Consider the following 14782-nt stretch of genomic DNA (forward strand, 5'->3'; position numbering starts at 1 on the left):
ATCTCCATTTGGTCATTTTACATATGTTTTGGGTCAAATTTTAGTCGGTTGATGAACGCTTTTGCAATTTTGTTGAGACTTTGTTTGATGAATAACCTCCTCTTGATTTTAGAGCCGTAGGTTTTTTTTTTTTTTTTGATAGGCAATTTTAGTGCCGTAGTTAGCTGCAACTAAAGAGCATAGTTGCCAGAGACTCAGAATCGCACGATTCAATTCACGATTCACTTAAAAAGATAGTACTCCCTCCGTTCCTTTTTTAAAGTCCAGTATTCCATTTTGGGCTGTCCGTTAATAAGTGTCTATTTTGAAAAGTTAGTGGGTAAAAGTTGGTACAATTTCCATTTTGCCCCAAAAAGTATATTCCATTTTGAAAAATTAGTAAGTAAAAGTGTAATGATGATGCTTCCATAGAGGGTAAGTAAGGAAAGTGGAGGTAAAAGCTAATGTAAAAGGTGTAATGATGATATTTTCTTAATAAGTTAGAATTTCGAAGCGGGACACTTAAAAAGAGACAGATGAAGTACCAAAGTACCAATTTGGAGGTGAATCAAGGTTTATATAGAATCAGTGGTGAATTGCGCAATTCACGATTCGAATTGCAATTCGATTCATGATTCTTGCAAAAAACATTATGAATCTATGGGTAAATCAAGGTTTATCACAATTTCATTCGACTGATATGAAACCACTTTTGCGTAATTTCACTAATCGATTTTTTTTTCAATTCCTGGGAAGGGTTCAAAGCCTAGTACCAACTGACACATTTTGCCATATAAGCTAGTTTTGTACCTATTGAGCTATAATAATGAATCCTTAACATGTGAATGTTGATTAATCTTAAAAGATGCCATAAACATATTTGCTTCTCAGTCCTTCGATTCTGTTAATACTGAATATTCTTTTGATTTCTTGGGCAGGCGTTGGATGTAAGGGGGAAAGGAAGAGCATAAACTCTCTCTTTTTCTCATTAGGTAGTATGTGTATTAGTTGACAGAAGGGGAAATGATTGCGCAGGATTTGCTTGGAATTTTTGGTTTTAAAGACGCTTTATTTGGCACCTTGTTCATTTTCCGTTGAAAAACTGGTGGTTGGTATGTCACCAACTGGTTTGAAAGTTGAAGAAGTTGAAGAAGGGCTCTCAGCTGCTCGTGTTCCTAAGAGCGGAATCTACAAATGAAATGAACCGTAATAGAGAAAAGAATTGTCTAAGGCTGTGTATGGTGCCGCAGATTTCGTGTGTCGGGTTTGGAATAGATAACTTCTTTCGGTTAAATTTTGAACTAGGATAGTTTGTACTTGGCAAGGCTTGGATTTTCATTTTGTTTGGTACATCGGAAATAAAAGAACAAGAAGAGCAAATATTGCATCCCCAAAGAGCCAATGGCAATGAGATCAGCCATGAGCAATCCCATGATAGCTGCCAGAGGATCCTCGATGTCAATAAGGCGAACAGATTGGTCTGTTCCCAGCTTGGCTATAGCATCAGCGAAGTTGTTGCCTTCTCTATGATGATATGCTGCATTTCATGGCCTCCCCTTTGGAACATGAACCCGGTGTCTTCCAAGAGTGCTCTTCGTGCGAAGTTCTGGGTACGTCCTTTCTTGATCAGCTCAATGACATCCTTTGAGTCGCTTTCAATTTGATCTTGTGCAGAACCCTTTGCAGAGCGATAGTGAGGCCACCATAAACTGCCCAAAGCTCGGCTTCTATCGAAGTGAAGTCCTCCAGCCTTCCATAATAGCTGCAAACCCAAGCTCCAGTTTCATCCCTAAAAAGCCTCCGACCCTGCTTCCCCTGGATGACCTCTGAAACTTCCATCCACGTTCAGTTATACAGTAACTGCAGGAGGACACACCGCCACTTGATTAGTCTAGGAACGTGGGCAAGGCTTGGAGAGTTGGAGGGTGCTAAACTGAGATGCTGCATCTAGTTCCAAATCTCTGACTTGATTTGATGCTACGAAACCCATAATTTGTATGTTTCCTTATCATTTCTTTTTCTTCTGGCCAAGAGTACTGACCACTAGAGGCCGGGGCACACGCGATGTGTGTGTAACTCGAATTTTGTCAAAATTTGTACAATAGCTTCCCGTTTTATGTTTGATCGAATTTTCACAAATTTTGACAAAATTCGACTTTCACACACATCGCATGTGCCCGGCCTCTAGTCAAAATATAAAAGTTAAGAGAAACATACCTCAATTTATACAGATGAATTCCGTCTATTTACAACATTGTGCCGCCAAATTGTTCGTGTACAATAATTTACGTAATTGCAAGACAACCTAGAAACTTCAAACTGTTAAAAACACAAATTCACTCCCTGTCAAAAAAAAAGTTTAGAAGTAAAGAAAGGCCCAAAATGCATCGAATCCAACCTATCCCATTTGTTCCATTTATGATGGAGAAGGTTTAAAAAAGAGCTAGACCTCACAATAGTGGCCCAAACAGCCCAATCAAGTTGGCTATAAAAATCAATTTCAATTTGATAAAGCAGAGAGAGAGAGAGAGATTGATTCTACTTTTTTTTGATCGAAGCCTATATATCCTCGAAACAATCCATGAAAATGAGGAGGTTTTTCTTTTTTTGGTTTTCTGGGGTGCTGACAATAGCAGAGATGGGAAGAAAATTGTTAATGCATGTGGGCGTGGAAAAGTTACTGAACGTGGAGTGAATTGTTTGTGGCTTAAACACAGTACCAGTTATTTAACTGTCGCATTTGACATAGTTACCCTTGTGACTAAGGATTTTCACTTTGTTCAAGACATAATAAGCCACATTTTTAAGTGTTATATATGAGAAAGGAAAATACATGAAAGAGCTTTAAAAAAGGGAGACACTAAGGACTTGTTTGATAACATAAATTCAGCACTTAAAACTGAATTAATTAAGTAATAAGTGATTCAGTAGGTTTGATAACGACATTATACATTACTTAACAAATTAAGTGCTACTTAAAATGTATGCTAAAAAATTAAAAAAAAAGTAGCTTTGAGCTACTTAATTCTGACTGAATTCTTGTGTATTTACATTTAATCACCATACCACTACCACAATCACATCTACAACTGCTCCACCACCACCACCACTTCGCCGCCACCACCACCATCACCTCCACCACCACCACTACATCACCATTCCTCCATCACCACTACCACTTCACCACCATTCCTCCACCACCACTACCACTTCACCACCACCCCTCCACCACCACCACCACCACTCCCCTATCACTCCATCACCACCACCACCATTACAACACTGCCACCACCACTACCACACCGTCGCTGTCGCCACCACCACAATGCCACCATTGCACAACTATCACTCCACCGACACCACTCACTGTCACCATTACATCATCACTCCACCGCCACCACCACCATTACACCACCACCACTCCATCACCACCACCACCACAATCACCATTCCACCATTATTATAAATACATTGTGACAATTAGTAAATTAAGAGAGAATCGAAACTAAAATTAATTTATCATTTTTTTTAATTCAGTACTTAATATGTTTACCAAACAGCTTTTCAGATTAAAAAATTCAGCATTCAGCTTTCAGTACTTAATTTTTCAGCATTCAGTTTCAGTTTTCAGTTTTATCAAACAAGCCCTAAAGTGGTGCTCTCCCTTTATGTATTAGAATAAATGTTTGTACAGTTGTATCTCAGAAAGGCTTGAGTTTCAAAAAATGACGCGTTTCACGATGACCGCGCAAAACTCTAGCCTAAAAAACGAACCCACTTCCCAAATTGGGACCCTAGCGTGAGACCAAGCCGTTCGGCTAAATAAGCCACTTGGCTTATTTTTTTGTTCTTATTAAATTTTTTTCACATTTATTAGTTTTTCGTCAATTTTTTGGGGATTATTGCTTCGTCATGACGAATGGAATCTAAAAAGTAAAAAATTACGATCGAAACCTAATTTTTTTTGAATAAAGACAAAAATAAACCAATAAGCTAATCTTTTCGTCTTTATTAAAAAATGGATTTCGATCATAATTTTTTACTTTTTAAATTCCTTTTGTCATGAAAAAACAATAATCCTCAAAAAATTTGATAAAAAACTAACAAATACGAAATTTTTTTGAATAGGACAAAAAAATAAGCCAAATGTCTTATTTAGCCGAACGGCCCAACGGTATTTTCTTAGGTCCCCTTCATCGTCTCCACACCCTCATCTTACGCGGCGCTAATAAGGTGGTGTTCCAGATGAATAGTAAAAGAAAGTTTAGGAAAAATAAGATTTTTCAAGCTAAAAAATTATGTGTTTATGCAAATAATTTTCCTACCAATATAGATCTTGTTTGATAGATTTCATCGAGATTTTTTAAACGGTGTAAAAAAAATTAAAAAATTATTTTTTCATTTTCATTATATTTAAGCTTAAAAAACCTTCAATTTTTAAAAGCTTTTTTTACTACGCATCGAGAACACCCCCTAACTGTTAGTTGGAGATACCGTGAACCAAAACTGTGTGACATCACCTCAGGGCTTAGTAAAATGGTGGCAAAATAATGATTTAGCTCCAGTGGTTACTCTCCGAAGTCATTACCAAAGGAAAATGGAGATTCAATTATAAGCAAATTAACAATACCGTAAAACTATGAGTACATATGAAATGTACATATGAATTTTGTGGGGCTCACTTTCAGGTCTCACAAAGATGATTCAAACCGCTTATTATTTTTAAAACATTTTTTATGAAGCTCTGTAAAAAATCAGCTCAATCCGATATCGGTAAGGATTTTTTCTGAATTTGTGGGAGCGAAACTACTTAATTATTCAGTTTCGCAAATTCAGAAAAAATCCTTATCGATATCAGGTTGAACTGTTTTACAGGGCTCCATAAAAAATATTTTAAAAATAATGGGTGGTTCGAATCATCTTTGTGGGACCAGAGGTGGGCCCCACTAGGGTTGTACACGGTCCGGATTGGTCCGGTTCTCTAGAAAATCTATAACCGGACCATTTCAAACAGTTCTAGAAAATTGGAAACCAGAACTTAACCAATATATGCATGGAACCTAACTAGAACTAAGCCGTAAGACTGGTTCGGTTTTGGTTTGGTTTCGGTTCTATCCAATAAGCATTCAAACACTTATTCATAAAATATGAACTCATAAAATTAAAGGAATAGGAATATAATTTGTTAGAATAGGAAAGGAAGAAAGAAAATAAAAGCTTTCCTAATAAATGAGATTTCATCTCTAAATAAATTAAGTTTAGCAAGAAAAAGATTAACCTCCAATACATATTTAATTACACACACATATGTATTTCTATATTAATCTTAGTTTTAAACGGTCTGGTTCGGTTCTAACCACAGTTCATTAATTGAGAACCAGTAACCGAACCAAAATTAACGGTTCTTATTTTTTTGGAACCATAACTTGACCGTAGAACCGTAAAACTAGACCAAATAAGACAGTTCGGTCCGGATCGGACTGATTTTATGGTTCAGACGGTTTTCTTGAACACCCCTAAACCTCACAAAAATCATATGTACGTTGTATGCACATTCCATATTTACTCATAGCTTTACTCCGGTACTAATCCTATATTTGCTATGAATTGTACAAAAGGCTGAAGCCCAAATGTTTTTCCTACAAGTAATGCTTAAGAAAGTTGAACATCATTTAAAAGAGTTCTTCTTCATTCTTGTTGAAGTTTGTTATTTCTTACCTAATATTGGATGATTTCTTGTGTGGAGATTGTGGTCTTGGGTTTGTTGTCAGAATTCGTACATAGGGTTTTTTTAGCAGAGGACAATAGGGTAATTCAAAATAGTTGATTGTCCAGTTTCATGCTAGTTTTACATAATTTCTTTCTAATTGATGGAAAAAGTTGAAAGGATTTGTGCAGAGGATGTTGCTGAGAGATGATCCTAAGCTTATTATGGAACACCTTTAATTCTTTCTTTGAAAAAACCAAATAGGTTGTTGGCATGTCACCAATTGTTTGAAAGTTCAAGTTGTTGAAGAATGACTCTCAGCTGATGTTCCCCAACAACAGGACGGGCTCGTAAACTCACCAAGCTATTTGAGTTCGAGTTTTTGGATGCTCGGTCACGAACAACTCGTTATGTGAGTACACTAAGCTTTAATAGTTTTTATATTTTATTAAATTTTTCATAACCAAACTCGAAAAAATTATTACTTTAACTTGTTTGGCTTATAATCTATAAAGTTCATAGGAAGAGTAGTAGTAGTACCATATGTGTTGAGTTTGGAGCCGATACGTACCTTTTCCAGTTTCATTCCCAAATAGGACAGCTTTTAATGACTGCTGATTTTATTATTCTTTTTTTTTGTTAACGTCATTCTTCTGTAAATGTATTTTTAGTTCAAAAATACACTTGTAGGGGAGTAGCGTTAACAAAAAAGAGAGTGGCAAAATTATTTACCCCTTTAATTAGCAAGCCTTTGACTTTCATGGTGCTAGATGTTTAGCATCTCGCAGCATCCATTGACATTTAAGATAAGATTTGAAGTTTGAGTCTATACGTTAAAGTCACCTAGATCTAGCTCTGCACTAATATATACAATGTCCAAGAAAAACCCAAGAGGGTTTGTTCGCTTGAGTTCTCAAAACCTTGGGACTTTGTTCATTTCGGATCTTTAAAACCGACTCATCTCTCTGCGCACGATCTCGGTAAATTTTCTCTCCAATTTTCACTCTCATTTTTTCTATTATGTATCCACTCGTTATTACCTCAAAAACTTTCTCCAAAACCCATACCAAGCAGAGAGTCTGGGTCTCTCTCATCATAGTTTACAATAAGTTTCTTCTTAATTACACCTTTACCTAGTAAAAAATCTGTGGCTTAGATTTGATGCCACCAAACCCCAAGTGGTTGTGTTCTTATTGTCTTTTTGTCCAATAGTAAAGACCATGTTTGGCTAATTGTGGAGTAGCTTTTTTGCCAACTAATAAAAAATGAGTACTTGTCATTATGTGAACGTCAAGTTAGATATTTTAATGCTTTATCTTTTCCAAATCCTTGGAAGGTGTAACAAACACACACGATATTATCCTAATATAGCTCTGACCTCTTTATGAGCTTATATTATAGGGAAATGATTTTGCCACTTTTTTTTTTGTTAACGTTATTTTCATGCAAGTGTATTTTTATATCAAAAATACACTTGCAGAATTGCAGAGGAGTGACGTTAACAAAAAAGAGACTGACAAAATCAACAACCATATTATATTCTATCTCTAAAGCAATTTTATATTCCAAACAAGTTTAATTTCTTTTTATTTTCATTTTGAGTGTGCTTCTGTGTGGAAACCCTCCGTCTTACACCAAATCAGCAAATAAGAGTTTTTTTTACCTTAGAACGCCTACTTATTTTTTAGTGAGTAATCACATTTTTTGATAATTAGATGTCCAAACCAATTTGAGCGCACCTCGAATAATGTAATTGCTTATCTCTATTGGAGCAAAAGGCAAAAAAATATTTTCAAATGATTAGGAGGTGTGGTGCACTCCACCCATCCACATTCACCAACCTTGGACGGTGTTTAGGGTTTTTTAATTTTTCGCTTTCATCAGTAGTCCATAATATTTCTCTCTTTGGTCAACTAACCATCATCTCCTCCAATGAACGAGAGAGAGAGAGAGAGAGAGAGAGAGAGAGAGAGAGAAGAACATAGAAATACAAAGCAATTTGAAAAATGAAAACCCCTGTTTAGTCTACATTAATTAGTTATATATTCAAAGCTGCTCTAGTGAGGACTGTCTTTAGAATGAATTTGACTCACACAAATATATAGTAATGATTTTCATCTCCAAGTTTTGTTGTATTTTTACCCTACATGTAGAGTTGCATTATCAGAAAATGAAAAGGACAACATTAACGTAGAAAATTACAAAGAAAATTTAATATGTAGTCCAAATTATACATTCAAGTTGGTATATTGCAAGTTTATTACTAGTACTTTAATGCTTAATTATGTAGCATCATTAATACATAAAAAAACACAAATATAGAAATACAAAAAGTACAAAAGAAACACACACATAAACTGATACTTCGAGAATACTGTGAGTCACACATAACGCAAAAGAAAAAAAAAGATTTGATAGAGAAATGAGAGAAGATGAAAGAAAGTAAGTAAAACCAAAAGCAAGAGAAAACATGAGAAAGACCCATCAACCCCCCCACTTTTCTTACCTTCCCATCTAAGCCTCATTTGATTTTCTCTCTCTCTCTCTCTCTCTCTCTCTCTCTCTCTCTCTCTCTCTCTCTCTCCCCTTTAGAGAAGCAGAGTGATACACAGATAAGCTGTATCAAATTTTTATCCGGCATATAGATAATCATACATGGGTTCTCCGGCCAGACCAAATTCATGGTCACCATACAACAATTACAAGGACTGTTCAACAGGGATTTGCAGCATATACTGCCCACAATGGTGCTACATAGTCTTCCCCCCTCCCCCGCCCTTTTCCTCCGGCGGCGACGACTCCGGCACCAACTTCTCCCCCCTCATCATCGCCATCATCGGCGTACTTGCCAGCGCCTTCCTCCTGATAGCCTATTACACCCTCATCTCCAAATACTGCAAACGAAGAAGGGCCAACGCCGGCGAGGTCCACCACGAACCCGAACCAACAGACCTCAGCCATACGCACCACCAGGACCAGTGGCAGGGCCCCGCCGCGACGTCTGCGTCCGCCGGGCTGGACCAGTCTCTCATCGAGTCCATCGCCGTTTGCTGTTACAAAAAGGAAGATCATGGGCTAGTGGAAGGCGCCACTGAGTGCGCTGTTTGTTTGAGTGAGTTCCAAGAAAACGAGAAGCTACGGTTGCTGCCGAAATGCAGTCACGCATTCCATGTGCCCTGCATAGACGCGTGGTTAAAATCCCACTCGAACTGCCCGCTGTGCCGCGCGAACGTTGCGTCTCAGCCGGATCCGATTGCGGTGCATAGTTCTTCGAGTTTTAACGTCTCGTCGCTTCGGGTTCAGCCGAGCAGGGATTTGGTCGTGGTGGTGGAGGATCCGGAGACGGGTTATAGGACAGAGGCTGTAGTAGTTGAACACAGAGAAAATGTACAAGAAGATTTTGAGAAACTTGGAAGTCCGGTTCGACTTCAGGCTTCTCAACATCGACGCAATCTCTTGGTTTCTGATGTATTACGGATTAGTGAAGAGGAGGAGGAGGAGGAAATTTATAGAGTAATCCACAGATTGCCTGCGGAAATCGGACCGTCGAGAGGGATTCGCGAGGAAAACGGCACGGGGACGGCCGAGAGATCGACGTCTCCTGGGAGATTCAGTTGCACAAGCAGGAATGATAGTAAAGGAAAGGATTCAGTTGTCCCAGATTGACGTTTTCTGCTTTTGTTGTGCATAAAACACACAAGGTTTTGTTTATAGGAAAGACACACAAGACTTGCCCAAGTTAACAGAGGAAATGGGTTGAGGGATCATATGGATGAAACTGAGCGTATATTATTGGATACTGAGACTAATGTATTTCTCTTGAAATTAGGTTATTTCTTTTGAAATTAGGTGCCAATGAAATTTTGTTTTTGTGTTGATTAAATTACTCAGGGGAATATTAGCTTCTTCGGCTAATGTGGTTAATTTGCCGATGTTGGAATTTTGGTGGTCTTTATTACAGTGCAGAGTTCCAAGCATCTCAAAAAAAAAAAAAAAAGGTTATGATTTTGTTAATGCTAGTAGTTTCATTTGGATTATGCTTACCAGTTTTACATGAATTCCTTTAATTTTCTTCGATAGTTTTCCTTGCGATGGCCCGGGATGAGATGGTGCCATGGTGGTCACCTTGCCTTTGCCCCCATTGGCTGGAATCTTATTCAGAACGGTAGCGAAACACGAAACATATTTTCATATTTCTCGATCCCACCGGCCGGCTGAGGACCTTCTATAAATCGAAGGTTTGGAAAAAAAAACGAAAGATAGAGGCAAGATTGTTAGAAAGTGCACTAATTTATTAATTTCGCAGACTTTGACCGAGTTATTTATTTTAATTACTACTATACATTTTTAATTTATTTTTCGTTTCTAAAATAGGGCGTGTACTTTTAACATTGATCATTCCTCTCACTCTTTTTTTTTTTTTTTTTTTCAAAATAAGAATATACTCAAGTCTGCTCTCTTTTTTTCATGCATGATCTATATGGTAAACTACGAGATAAATGATTCCGGACAACGAAGTGAATTATTGAAGAATCCATGAGCCAATCTCCACTCCTCTTCGATGTACCCATCACACGTGTTTCGATCCGACCCAAAATAAATAAAATAAACGGCCCCTAGTAATTAATCATGTACTACAGAACTTATGATTAAGGTAACAATTTTCTAACCTTGTAATATAAGAACGTTGAAAGGGTTGAGAACATTTGGTCCAATTTTTCCAATTAAACCCCTCACTTGGAGGGGTTGTAAGCTTGCCTTCACGGGTATTTATGTCAAAGCCACAGAAAAAGTGTTGTTTTCATCTCAGCCGTTTATTTTCCTCGTGGAGCAGATGGAACCACGTGCAAAGTCTTGAAAACGGGAACGACATAAATTTTGCTCTCTCTCTCTCTGAGTGATTCTTCATCACGACGCCATTCTGTGCGGTTTGGGCGATGTAGATCCAAGATTCGAGCTCGCTAAAGGTAATTTTTTCCTTTCGTTTTGCTTGATTTTTTGTGGAATGAGTTGTGATTGGAGTGGATTTTGTGTATTACCAGCGGTTCGAGCCTTTCTCGCCCTCTCGTCAACCGAAGCTCTATTTTGAGCCTCCGTTAGCGCCTTCCCTCCGCCGACGAGGTCTCTCTCTCTCTCTCTCTCTCTCTCTCTCTCTCTCTCCCTCTCTCTCTCTCTCTCTCTCTCTCTCTCTCCATTGTTCCGATTTCTTTCAGATTAGGGTTGTGGCTAAACTGAAATCGATTGTTTAGAACTTGTTCATTCGATTGTTTGGAATTCGAATTAGGGTTAGGGTTAGCTGGAATTGGGGATTTTGAGCCAATTTGGTAGCTACGGTGAAGGGTATAGATAGTCTATTATATGTGATTTCTGGTACTCAGTTGATTGAACGGTTCTATATAGTTCAGCGAATGTTTCCCCCTGATCATGTTTTCGATGGTGATGTGCTTTCTGGAACGACATCAAGTGTAGTTCACCATGCTGGTGTTTTAGAAGGCTGGTTTGGAGTTCACTGGTGGGCGATTTGGCCGATAAAGATTAAAAAGAAAAGAAAAGAGGTGAATGAGAATGCAAAATAATATTAGACCAGCTCTATCCCACTTTTGCTATCTCTTTTCCACAAAGTGAATGTAGTTATGTAGTAGCAGCACTTTACGTGTTTGATGAAATGTTCGAATGGTTTTCTTTGCATGGTCAGAAAAATACAAGATTCTTCCCACAAGAAACTTTTGCTATCTCTTTTCTAAATGTAGCTATGTACGTAGCACTTTACATGTTTGTTGAAATGTTTGAATGGTTTGCTTTGTATGGTTAGAAAAATACAAGATTCTTCCAACAAGAAGGTTGTGCATACAATACAAAAAATTGATGATAAAGATTCATTTGATAGCACAATAATCAAAGTAGCTAATATTTCAACTGCTTACGTTTTTGGCTACATAGAGTGTTTGCCATTCTCTTATTTTTGATTTAGTTGTGTATGCATTTGAATTTGTGAATTCTGAATTTATCTTTTTGGGTGGTTGTGGTGGTTTTTACATGAGAGAGCTACTCTTTTGTGTTTAACTTGGCATCAAGTATCTTCGTATGAATTTCAGTTACACATTTGAATCGATTTGTTGAGATGTCAAATTTCCCGGTAGAAAGTCCAATTGACAATACTAATAAAAGATTTAGCTATCATCCCATGGATGCTTTCCAGTGGGACTCTCTGACTTGGCGACATACATCGAACTACTAGGATAAGGGAATACCCATTTGGACTTTGCTTCAAAATGAAGCTTTGAAGATTTACCACTTTCCAAAATCATCCTACAATAACATTCATACTTTCTGTTATCAAACTGAGAAAATTGCGCGGGCATTTCTCCTCGCAGTTTTCAAATGCCCTGGGAATTTGACAATGGAGACAACCGGACAATCAACTGTCATTTTGGACAGTTTGACTCTTGATTTCCCAGTCACCTAACCCGTCTTAATACTATAGTCATGCTTACATTTTCTTTACATTGCACAACAACTATGTCTTTTTGGAACTTTTTCCATATGTTCTGTTGGATGTCTTGACAACGCATCAGTTTGGAGTCTGTTGTTTCAGACTTCCCAATTTACACACATGTAGAGATGGAATTAGTTGTCGATAAGAAGATTAGTTATAGAAATTGTCTGTGAATATTCATCTTGTGGTTCTTTTCTATTGTTTTTGCCCTTTGTAAATTGTGTTCGTTGTTATTTGTCTGCTTATCTTGATTTCTTATTTGCACCTGCAGAGGCTTCACAACTTCTCAATTGGTAAATTTCTAAAGACTTGCACTGCTCATTCTCCGGAGAAACCTTTTGATTCAGACAATTTGCTTCTAAACTTTGGGATTGTTAACCTCTTGTAAATTTCTGTAAATAACTTTTGCACACAGTTCTACCATCCAATTATTTCAGTAAAAACAAACTCATGGGCACAAAATCCTTATGCGAGCACGACGACATACTTTGTCTTTAAACATGGATCCAATTTTTATAGGTGCTTCGCAAATATCTCCAAAATCAGAGAACTACCACAGCCAACAGTTGCCAGCACATAAATGCTCACTCAACAAGCAACAAACTCAGAATTGTCAAAATAGTGAACTTACCGACATCAGATCACAAGGTTAGATAACTAACCATAGCAATTAAGTTACTTCCTCATAAACAAATGCAGCACGGTATAAGTTAATTAGTAATTACTTTATTTTTCTGCAACATAATGATCCAATTATTTATTCCTCCGCTTCTTATCTTTGATTCAGGTTGAGTATGTAAATGTACAAGGTATCATTGACGTTGCTGACTTCAACCAAAAATTCATATGCTTCGTCTGTTCGATCTGTAATAAGAGCACAAATGCATATGGAAATGGTGACTTTTGGTGCGACTATTGCAATCAAAAAGTAGCGACACTTCCCGGGTACATGTTTTCAGCTACACTTCAATTAATTATAGCAAAAAAACTAACACCATTCTTCAAAATGCAGGACCAAATTTAATATCCAAATAACTGATGAAACAGGCTCAGTTATTGTTTCTTCAGTTATTGCAACTGTATTCACAGAAAAAGCAGAAGCTCTGTATGATGTTACTGCAACAGAACTCACCCAACATGCAGCGAGCGTAAGCTACCAAAAATCTAATCCATCTTTCCCTCAATATTTACAGCACATACACGAACTACCACTAATCCAAACAAATACATAGGGAAATCTGCCAATAGCATTGATTGAAAAGCTATCCCGCCCAAAAAAGGGTTGCGTCAGTTTGAAGGCCTACATGTATCGCTATGGAGGAATCAACCGGTGTATTTTCACTGTGAAGTCAATCTCTGACCCAATTGATGCTCACGAACCTCTGCAGCATGGATACTCGAACAGTGAGAGAGTTTATGACTGCTTCTAAATAGTGAATACTGATCAATTGCTACTGCTTTTGAGTTCTTGTCTAAGGGCTAATCTTAGAACTTTTTGGGAAAACAATAAAGCTCTTATTTTCAGCTGATGATGTATCTGCAGTAAGCAGATTTGTACGTATTTAAGGAGTTATATTATCCATTTGAAGATGATAGTGGGCAATACGAAACTTTTACTACTAATGGGCAATCTTTGAACATAATAGTGGGCAATGTAGTGCGCAAGCTTTTGACTTCTTGTCAAGATGATGAATTTTTGTTTGCTACTCCCTCCGTCCCTATTAATTTTTCCGATGCGTTGCTTACAATTTGCTATTTGGTTGTGTTCTTTGTTAGACTTAAAAATATAAGAGTGTTTTCCATTTGGGGCATCAAGTTTGGGAGAGATCTTATTATTTGAATATGCATGCTCAGAGTCTACAGTGACGTGAATAAAGAATGGACTTGGGAATTCAAATGCTATGTAAAGTTTGCAACAGAGACAATTTAAGTTCAGCCTTAATTTTTTAAAAATTCGAGTCAATTGACAATTTGGTTTTCCATTAGTTCTGCCCTCCAATTGGACTATTAGTCCAATTTAGTTATTTCATATCATGCCAATTTATGCAAGAAAAAACAACTCACGGGCACGAAATCTTCGTGTGAGCACGACGGCGAGAAACCTAGTGATTATATAACTTGGACTAAAATATTATGGGGAATTTTTGCAATAATTGAATTTTCAATTGGCATTAATTATCAGAGAGAGAGAGAGAGAGGGGAAGTTTGCAATTGCTAAATAAGTGTGACCTCACCTCCAAACCAACAAAGAAATGGAATCGAGAACTTCAACTTTTATTTGATCAATAAGTCTAGGTACACTACATCCAACCACTACACCATCTACTACATATTTTGTAGGGCTCATCCTGGGTCCCAAAAAAATACAGAAAAATATTCATAAATTTTAAAATAATATATTATGGGGTCTTGTAAAAAATCAGCTCCAACAAACATCGGTAAGTATTATTTCTTGATTCGTAGGATCGAAACTGTGTAGTTAAACAATTTCGTCCTTACAAATCAAGAAATAATACTTACCGATATTCTTTGGAGCTGATTTTTTACAGAGCCCCATAAAATATTATTCTAAAATTTATGGACATTTTTCTATATTTTTT

General features: G+C 37.2%; 1 protein-coding gene and 1 long non-coding RNA gene across 11 annotated transcripts; both read left to right on the forward strand.

The window, feature by feature from the left end:
- Window positions 1-8186: 8186 nt before the first annotated feature.
- LOC131334181 (RING-H2 finger protein ATL51-like) lies at window positions 8187-9700 on the forward strand. The gene has a single exon (XM_058369091.1). The coding sequence runs from the start codon at window positions 8342-8344 to the stop codon at window positions 9350-9352; it is 1011 nt and encodes a 336-aa protein (XP_058225074.1). The 5' UTR covers window positions 8187-8341; the 3' UTR covers window positions 9353-9700.
- Window positions 9701-10415: 715 nt separating this feature from the next.
- LOC131334182 (uncharacterized) lies at window positions 10416-13908 on the forward strand. Of its 10 annotated transcripts, XR_009202074.1 has the most exons (6): window positions 10578-10653; window positions 10729-10807; window positions 12454-12566; window positions 12702-12830; window positions 12970-13133; window positions 13251-13908. It is a non-coding gene; the product is annotated as an uncharacterized LOC131334182 (long non-coding RNA). The 10 variants fall into 10 exon arrangements; XR_009202078.1 differs by lacking the exon at window positions 10729-10807 and having other exon boundaries at window positions 10554-10653; window positions 12454-12475; XR_009202075.1 differs by lacking the exon at window positions 10729-10807 and having other exon boundaries at window positions 10558-10653.
- Window positions 13909-14782: the final 874 nt, after the last annotated feature.

The sequence above is a fragment of the Rhododendron vialii genome, chromosome 7a, assembly GCF_030253575.1.
Source record: "Rhododendron vialii isolate Sample 1 chromosome 7a, ASM3025357v1".
Classification (NCBI taxonomy): domain Eukaryota; kingdom Viridiplantae; phylum Streptophyta; class Magnoliopsida; order Ericales; family Ericaceae; genus Rhododendron; species Rhododendron vialii.

Coding starts and splice junctions, on each gene's coding strand:
- LOC131334181 (XM_058369091.1), top strand. CDS start 8,342: ATGGGTTCTCCGGCCAGACCAAATTCATGGTCACCATACAACAATTAC.